The sequence below is a fragment of the Lobosporangium transversale genome, assembly GCF_002105155.1.
Source record: "Lobosporangium transversale strain NRRL 3116 chromosome Unknown BCR41scaffold_13, whole genome shotgun sequence".
NCBI lineage: Eukaryota > Fungi > Mortierellomycota > Mortierellomycetes > Mortierellales > Mortierellaceae > Lobosporangium > Lobosporangium transversale.
In genome coordinates this window covers 92,591-102,158 of record NW_019028991.1, presented here as the reverse complement: position 1 = coordinate 102,158, position 9,568 = coordinate 92,591, and the positions used below count along the sequence as shown (strand labels likewise).

General features: G+C 42.1%; 1 protein-coding gene across 1 annotated transcript; it reads left to right on the top strand.

Moving 5' to 3' along the window:
- Positions 1–425: 425 nt before the first annotated feature.
- Positions 426–3,883, top strand: BCR41DRAFT_369657 (hypothetical protein; the record flags this gene model as incomplete). The annotated part of the gene is made up of 2 exons (XM_022026477.1): positions 426–2,621; positions 2,750–3,883. The coding sequence occupies 2 exons, from the start codon at positions 426–428 to the stop codon at positions 3,881–3,883; spliced, it is 3,330 nt and encodes a 1,109-aa protein (XP_021882499.1).
- Between the last annotated feature and the right edge of the window lie 5,685 nt (positions 3,884–9,568).

Below are 9,568 nucleotides of genomic sequence, written 5' to 3'. Positions count from 1 at the left end.
TTCAAACCATTCACACACATACACTGATACGCTCAACGCACTGTTGGCTTATGAAGAGCTGTTTTCCCACACAAATAATCTGGCTGAGAAGAGAAAGGTTCATTTTTAAGGAGTAGTTGATTTTCAGATCAATTGGACAAAGAGTACAAAAGGACAAAGTCTTTTGGTATGGGGTTGCCCAAATATGATGAAGCAACTCCTGGGCAAAAAAAAAAAAAAAACTGGTGCCTAATCGAGGCAGAAACAGATAGAATACGTTTGAGTTCCACATTCGTTTGTTCCACTTGTCGTGCTTTTCCTCACCATCTCAATCAACCTCCGCTGACTGCTCTTCATGATATCATCTGGGGATCGTCTGTGCTATTTAGCCAACACAATTGATCCCTGTGGCCCTACACCACGAAAAGACAAGTGTTCTGCTCAACATGTCTCTCGATGTCGCACATCTCTCTCCCACTAAATCAAGCGAGCCCTCGACAAGTATAGACATTAGGAGACCGAAGCGCCAGTCATCTATCGGGCGAAAGAGCAGGGTCCAGAGAGATAATATTGAGAATGCCCTATCCCCAGCTTCCGCAACTGTAAGCCTTGCAAATCTTCCGATCCAGAAGCAGTCCACAAAGATCCGGAAAAGGCTTTTGACTGAGAACCAGACCGCTCTCTGTTCCAGCGACAGCCTCTCAATCAAGAGACACAAGATCATTGTAGAAGATCGTACGCATGCTTCGGCTGTCACAGCTGTGTCTGCCACGCAGAACGTCACGTCGCTACATCGTACCTTGTCGGATAAGTCGTCCTATCTGAATCGAGCATCTCTTGCCGATGTTGGTTTCGATCGCAAGGAAACTTTGTCAAAGTCTCAGTCCACGTTGACAAGCTGGCGGAAAGAGTCTCAGACGAAGCGTAATGGGTCAGAAAGCGAAGATGCAGATGATGAAGACGACGCATTGAGTGTAAATACCACCTCCTGTACTGACAATACCTTGATATCTTCAGAATTTCCAAGCTCTGAAGTTGCCAATAACATGAATCATTCACAGGCGACCAATCCAGATCTTACTTTGAATCTGGTCAATGAATCCCTTGTGCAAACGTCCCCTATCGGAAGCCTGTCGCCTCCATCCAATGATGATGATCCTTTTGGAAGTGATACTACATTGACAAGTCCAGAGGAAGACTCAGATGACGAGCATGGAAGTGATTGTTCGTCTTCACCACGAACTTCTCAGTCTTCTGGGAACTTTTTCTCGGCATTCTCCCCTCAAATTAGCTCTCCTGAAAAATCCATGATGCCCACGACGATCGTGACAACTGCTCCCATAGCACCAGCAACAGTAGCCATAACAGCCACAACTACTGTCAAGCGAAGAGGACCTGGCAGACCACGTAAGAATCCAACGCCTGTTTCTACCAGTGTTTGCCCTACAAAGGCTCGTCATACTAAGCCTGATGAAGATGTTGCAGCCTCGTTCGCCAAGCTACCAGACACAACTCCAGCGACAACTCCAGTAATGACCCCAATAGCGACCTCTCCACCCAAGCGAACTTCGTTTGCGAAGCTTTGGCAGAACCATCCTATTCCATGCTCGCCATGTATTAAGCAGGATCTGCCAACTATCAAAATGCGTGGATCGCTCATGGCCCGTATCATCGAAGGCAAAAAACAATCGCAGGCTCTTAACGATGATACTGAATTTTCAGATTCTTCTGATGATGTGGATCTGGCGCCCTTGTTGACCAGGCTTACCAAACATAGATCTGAATTACCTCGGAATGCCATGGTTGTCGAAAAAGCTGCTGCAACCATAGACCCTGCGCTCGAGCTTGCCCTTGCAACCGTGACAAAGGAACTGGCTTTGACTACAATGCTTTCGCCTGTTAAGTCTGAAGATCACTTGTTTGTTGTACCCACCTTACATTCTCCCCAAATCGCTGGTGCCAGCGATTTGACACGCTCTACTCCCCCCAAGCTCCCAACGCACAAAACTTTTACTAATACCCCACGGCGTACTATCGCCAAACAAGTCCATACGCGCCCATCCCTCCGGAGTGTCCCTCGTCCTCAGCTTTTCCAGACATGCCTCGATATCATGACTCAATCCAACCCAGACCGGCACCGATCTAACGTACAATCCATTAAGGTGATGCTAAAGCATGCTCTTGAACGGGGCATGCGCAAAGTAAAAGAGTCGGCGGACGAAAGCGAGCTGGTCTCGACAAAGGTCGCTGAGCTCGATGCAAGTTCTCTTCAGCAGCAAGCTTGGGGTTGTGTCATTGGAAATGGAAAAGGCCTCTTCCAAAGTTCAACCCGCAAGCAAGAAGAGCAGCAACGCATGTCCGAAAGGCAGACCATGGTAGCAGATGCATTTCGATTGCTTAATCTCCCACCTCCACCCGAGAACTGGGACAAATCATCTAAAGTCATTAGCGCTGGACTCTCATTAACCAGCGACACTTCTTCGGCCTTCATGGATGCTGCGAGTTCCCACCGATTGTCTACCGTCAAGGAAGACGCTCTAGATCATATGAGCCGTCGCCTCGGGTGCCAGTACTGCAGAAAAACATACAAAAACAGAAGCGGGCTTGTATATCACATGGAACGTTGCACAATGGCAAAATTAGTAAGTAACAAGCTCGTTTTTCAATTAATCAATGAACCGAGAAATCGAAAAAAAATAAAATAAAATAATAATAATAATAATAATAAATAAATAAGTAAATAGACACTAACACATTATTCCTAACATAGCAAACATCGATGTCTAGAGACTTGGATGGTGACTCGACTGCATCAGAAACTGAGGATCAACGCAATTCAAGGTTCTCTAGGCCTTCCGAAGGCAAAGGATCCAATAAGGACATAAATGGTGAGCGCTCTAATGATGATGAGTACGAAGACGAAGAGGGCATTATCATGTGTGTATGCGGCTCCAAAAACGATGAAGGGGCTATGGTTCAGTGCGATGACTGCAAGGTCTGGCTCCACATTGACTGCCTAGATCTTGCCGAAGAAGATATTCCAGAAGAATACTTTTGCCCCTCATGTCAGGGCTTGCCCATCCCAAGTACTGGAGGAAAGTCATTTAGACACATCCCAACCAAGTCTCCCAAGCGTAAAGCTGAGCAGCGTAGACCAGGCCGTCCCCGTCGTCGATGCAAGAGCGAAGAAGTTCTGTCTGATCAAGAAAGATATGTACAGAATGAGCTCAGACTTGGAAGTGAGAGCGATTCGGATGATGCAGACTCGATGGATGATGACAGCGGTTCCACTTTAAGAGGATTAGTATCACCTCAGGTTGTTTTGAGCCATGACTGGGAAGGAGACAATAGGGACCCCTCAAGTAACCTTGGGTATGACAGTGAACTCATGGGTTCATTATTCAATGGCAAACCCACTCGGGCCATCTTCAGACAATCACTCGCTCCAGCATTGATGCTTGATGGTTCGTCTAGTCAGGAGAGCCAATCTGACATAACGGCTCCTCTTGTTTCAAGCGATATTGGTCTTGATGATGGGAACAGCATGCTCTTCCAAGTTGTGGATGGAATGGAACTCTCTGCGATGGGCATTCAGCTGGGTTCTGAGACGGACATGTCTTTCCATAATACACCATCATTTGATTACTTACCATCGTCGAGTGGCTCATTCCTGGAGCTGGACCTCGACGAAACCAATCCGGATCACCTCTTGACCTCGGAAGATACCCTTGACTCAGAAAAGGCAGTATTTGAACGTGATGATTGCCTATCTTTGTTTACAAGAGTCAATGGAGCCTGTATATGTGATTTAAAATATCCAAATATCTGTGCCTGCGACAAACCAGCGACAATAGACACTCAGCAAGGAGAGGATTTGTTTTCAGATGACATCTGTGCGCGATAATGTAACTAGATCTGTCTAAAAAATGATCACATCACATCGCCTAGAAGTCAATGTAGTATTTTTATTTTCGCTTCATTAGGCCTTCCTCGGCTTAGAATTTGTAGTTTTATAAAAGAGCAGGCGGTCTTTTTTTTAAGAATTATGAGTATCATTCATGATTTTGGGTGCAACAGTTTGCAAGCGGTCAGATGTAATTAACCTTGGAAGGTTGTTGACGTCACTTGACGCTACGCGAATTATTTGAGCATTGACAGGTTTTCAGGGGAACGAGGCTTGGGACTTGTTTCTTCCCAACTCTGATCATCTGTTCTCAGTAAGTAATCAGCAGAAGCAACATTCATGTCCTTTCCTTTCATTCAACAAACATCCAGTAGCTAATCCAGGAGTGCCGCTGAATGCTATTGACATCATGAAGGAGAATGACACGTAATTCGCGACAATGATAACAGTATTCTTTACTTCAACTAGAGATCGTATCGCATATAGCTCAAACTTTCTATGGCGGTCATTGTCCAGGAGATGTCGTCATGCTTTGGAGAAAGCTCAGTAAAAAGCAAAAAACCAAGTTCCTTATAGCTTGCTCTGAGGTAGTTGTTAAAAGCACGCGACAGGGAAGTTAATATACTTGTCAAGCTCGATGAATTGAAAACTTCACCAGCAAACATCCAGCAGGAAACAGCTACAGAATTCTCCCTGGACTTCTTCATGAAGGGCACTGTTTTGTATATCGAACTATCCCATGCTATCAAGGCTGATGGCATCGGACGCATCGAGGAAGCATCGTTATGTTTAAAGCAGTGAATATAAAGAATTTATGCATATGAACCTCTCTGCCTTAGTTGCAATCCTCGCTTTAGGCAACGCAAACACAGCTGGCAGGGATAATAAATGTGCTCCAGCTGACTTGTATCAAGGGCCCTATAAAAAGAGCACAGGTCACCCAATATATCCAATTCAATAGTTCAAGGGAGTAGGATGTTGACGACTTCTAAAGAATATGATTTCTTATGACTTGGGACGTTAATCATCCTAGTAATGTGATCTGTAGAAACATAAAAGATATTGACTGATCAGGGGAACGACGATAATGACGAAGAAATAAATGGGGGTGATGCTTTTTATTTATTTTCTACAAGTGACATAGTATATATATTCGATCTCTGTTATGGGAAAGTTTAGTATTAAGGGGAGCAAGATACACCATATTTTTTACCTTGTAGCATTCATGGAGAGAGTAAAAAAAAAAAAAAAAAAAAGAACATTGAACATTGGACACAGAATGTAAAACGGTGTATCGCCATTTTTTTTTTTTTTTTTTTTTTCTCCTAAGTTGCTCTCATTAACACTATTTATTTTTTGCTCACTGTACCAAAGGACCAATCATTATCCATTTATTTCAACACGTCCTGAGAAGCGATCGTTTTTTGCTGCGCCAAAATCGACTCCTTGCATCCCTTAGTTTCTTTTGTCCTGAAAAAGTCAATTGCGGCGCTAGGATAGGTAGTAGAACAAAGATGGAGGGCGAAATAGGGCTCTGAATTGAGTTTTGACTTGGGTATCCTGTAGCGGATTCCCAAAGTACCAATAAAATCGTAGAAAAGGGTACTTACTGGATGCACAAATAGCAATTGCAACAACAAGAAAAAACCCTCCCCCCCCCCCCCCAAGAGATAGTGGAGAGTAAACAGACAGGGAGCCCAAGGCAGTGCGACAGCACCCAGGCCGGATATCTTTTTTTTCATATACGACATGAAAAACAGTTGATCCGAATCCAATCAAGGCGTCATCTCTTTTTCTACTCTTTTCTTTTCCAAAAGCCCGAGAGCACTAGCATTGGTTGGAGACCTGCGTTCTCCTCACCTTCAGCCCATCCCCCTTCAATAAGTTGTATCCTCAAATCAAGCATGCAGCTAGGAAAGAGGAACCAATAACGAAACAAGTCTTTATTGTTATTATTATATTTTGTGGTTGTTAACCTGAACTTTTTGGTCATCAAAGAGCTCGATCCTTCTTTTGTTTTTTAAACAAAGGTAGGATCTCACAAGAAAAAACAACGGCTGTTCTACCATTTATATAGAAAAAAAAAATGCTTTCTCTGAACGCATATCTCGCATGTATATCAAACTTTTTTTTTTTTTTTTTTTTTTTATTCGCCTGCTTTATTCTTCTTGGATATCTGCCAGCATCTACAATGGACGAAAAAAAAAAAAAAAACGGATGAGGGTGGCTGGGCACAAATAATTCATATACATGCAGGCATCTCTCCATTTCCTCTTTTTGTTTATGATGTACGCTTTCAAACATCAGCAAGCGCTCTTGGAAAGCCCAATAGTAAAAAAAAAAAAAAAAAAAACAATGAGCGAATATAAATGCAGGGATGCTGCTATTAGATTGTTAGAAGAACAAATATAATTGCATTTAGAGATTGAGGTTGACATCTTCATCTTATGAAAAGCTATGACTACCGATATACTGGCTCTTTATTGAGAACATCGAGGTATTGAGGGCAAGTCGCGCACGGAAGATGTTGAAGTAAAAGTGTAATACATTGCTATATACTTCCTAAAAGCAATAAAAGATAAAAAAAAACGAAATGCAAAGTCGAATCCAGTCTGTGTTGACAACAATCATCACGCACAAACCTTCGACCACATCAATACAGCATATCCCGCATGATCCTTTGTGGAGGACCATTGATCTGGTAAGTCAATCATGAAATTCACACCTTTCCCAACCAACGTTGTGTCACATGCACGCTGCAGCAAATTCTGATAGATAGGGTCACTCATAACTATTGACGTTGCTGGAAGAAAGTATGTGATACTGTCGATCACCATCGAAGGGATCTTTTTTTTATTTTTTATTTTATTTTACTTTTTGAATTAATTTTGATTACTTCGATAGCTCATTGTTTTACAGTTTTACATCACATTGTTACTCTAAAAAGCTTTTTTATTTTTTTATTGACCAATTGTCTTCTTTACCACGCCCTTGCATGTATTAAAATGTACATGAGTATGGACGTGGCTAAATGTAAAATTACAATTGTTGATACTATATCCCCCTTACTTTTCTCTTATGCCTATCCTCTTGAGACTGCAGTGACCAGCGCTTTGACTAAAGCGCACTTCTCTGTGTGTCTCGTCCAATAATTTGGTAACGATGGATGCATTTGCTTCAATTGGGCAAAGAAAGGATATAAAAGCTATAAAAGCCGACGTAATTACCTGCATGTCTTTTTTCTTTCCTTTTCTTTGATTTTCCTCAACGACCTTTTTATATTTATTTTGCACTCACCCACGCTTTTTAAACCTCCCTCCCAAAAAGCACTTATTATTCACTTTCACATCCCCATATTTCTTCATGCAAACCACCACCTATTCATATTCACCCATAGCCCATAGTTTGGATGGCGATGTATGTCTAATCCCATCCGTAGCCACTGGGTCACTCGACCTAGCGCCAAGTGAGGACATATTAGATCACTACCTTAGGTTAAATAGATGCCAGTCTATTTTTCCTTTGGAGGAAGACTCGGTCGCCGACCGGTATATACTGCACGCTTCATCTCATGAATCATTAGCAGCAGAATATACCCCACAGCAAGTTACAGAAATGAGCGGGCAGATTGTTGAGCAGTCGCAGCCACTGCAATGGTCAGAAGGCTTGTTCATTCAGCCGAACCAAGGATTGGTTTATCAATCTGCTTTCGAGACCCATCATCCCCAAGGCCATACTTCTAATGAGCAGCAGCAGCAACAGCAGCAGCAACCGAGCGCTATGCCGCCCCTCCAGGTAGCCGCTTTGGAGGCAGCCCATGGTAGTCAAGTGCCAACCAACAAGCGGGACAATATACCGCTTTATTTAGCTTACCATTCAATGCCAATGGAGCAAGTTTTGGACATTCAATCTATTTCAATAATGCCAAACTTTGCGCCAAACACATTCTTTGATGGAATATCCCCCATATCGAGCCCGGAGGCCCGCTCTCCGGCGACGGAGTCTTATTTCGATATCACAGATGACGAAGGAGCCTACAACCCTGCTTTGGCAGGACTGGAGCATATGGTTGCCTTTACGAATTCAGCTTCACCAGTGGGAGTATTCAACACCGCTATGGTTCATAGACAATTATCTATGCAGCCGCCACCTATGGAACAGTGGAGTCATCCATTTCCGCTAACGGTTCCGGGCCCTTTTGCCGTTGAAGTTTCTGGGAGTTCCACAGTAGCCCACAAACAAGAACTGGATTTTTCCGATTCGGATGCGACGGATATTCATAACAAACCAAAAAGGAAACGGGCATGTACATCCAAGAAAACAAATCTCAACAAACCCAAAATTAAATATCCTGTAAGCTTATATCTTTTCTATCGTTTTGTGTTTCTATTCCTTTTAGTTCCTTAAATCATTATCGTAAATTATTGGGTATCTTTCATAACATGTTTTTTCTTTTCTTTTCTTTTCTTTTCTTTTCTTTTTTTTTTTTTAAAAAAAAAAAAAAAAAAAAAAAAGTGTTTAATACCGGAGTGTACCGTCATATGCTCAAGCCGACCGTCGCTTGACCGGCATATGGGTTCACATGTGTGGCGAGGGCGTTATGCACCTATACGGTGCGAAGGATGTCAAGGTCCATTATGTAATGAGTATTCCGTTCAAAGGCATATACGACGTGCGCAACCAACCTCACGGTGTTACCGAATGAGGGTTTATAGCGTCATGCGTTCTGAAAACGAGGTTGAAACAACAGTGAGATTCAACCCCAAAGGGGGTCATGGAAAGAAGACTCAGGTCGTCGACCTAGAACAAATCAGGGCCAGGTATTCCTTGGCAAAGAGTAAATTGTGAAAGGAAAAAAAAAAAAAAAAAAAAGCTACAGTTAATGCTCGATTACTTTTCGCATTGCTTGTAAGTTTGTTTATTTTTATTATTTCTTTCGTATCCATTTGTATCCCCCGCATTCCATTGTACTTTGCTAGAACTCGCCTTCTTTTTTTCTCATGCATTTTTTTTTCTTTCTCATTTACCCCGCTGAAAGCGATACGAAAACAAAAACAAATAAAAAAAAAAATAAAAAAGTAAATAAAACGTATTTGCATTCATGAAGAGTATTTTTATTTTGTTTTGCTACATCTGGTTAAGTACCCTCATTTTACGTCATTGTATGATGTCCATAAAAACGTATTTTGCAGATTTACTTGGAGCATTAGAGAGCAGATGAAAAGCAAGCTAGCATGACAAAGCAAAGACCAAACCATTTGCTTTTTTTTTCCCTTTGTTTTTTGTTTTAAACAGCCTTGGATGTAACATTTGATATGCCGCTCGGCAACAGGGATAGGGAGGAAAGGAAAAAAAAAAAAAAAAATGCAAGTTTGGGCAATGGTGTAAAAAAAAAAAAAAAGAAAAAAAAACCTGCCGTTTCTTTTTCTTTGCGATATCGGTCAATAGAAAAAGGGGATCAGTTTGCTTTTTTTTTTTTTTTTGGTCATGGAGTAAGGGGAACAAACAAATAAAAAAAGTGCAAGATCATTCCTTTTTAGGCGATCAAAGACGCGTCGATCTACGTACGTATTTACGTACAAGGTTGCATATCGTGCTGCGGTGAAAGTTGTGGGGGGGCGAAATCTTATTCCCTGTCAACATGTCAACAATGGGAGACTTTAGTCTTCTGAACATGTTTAAGAG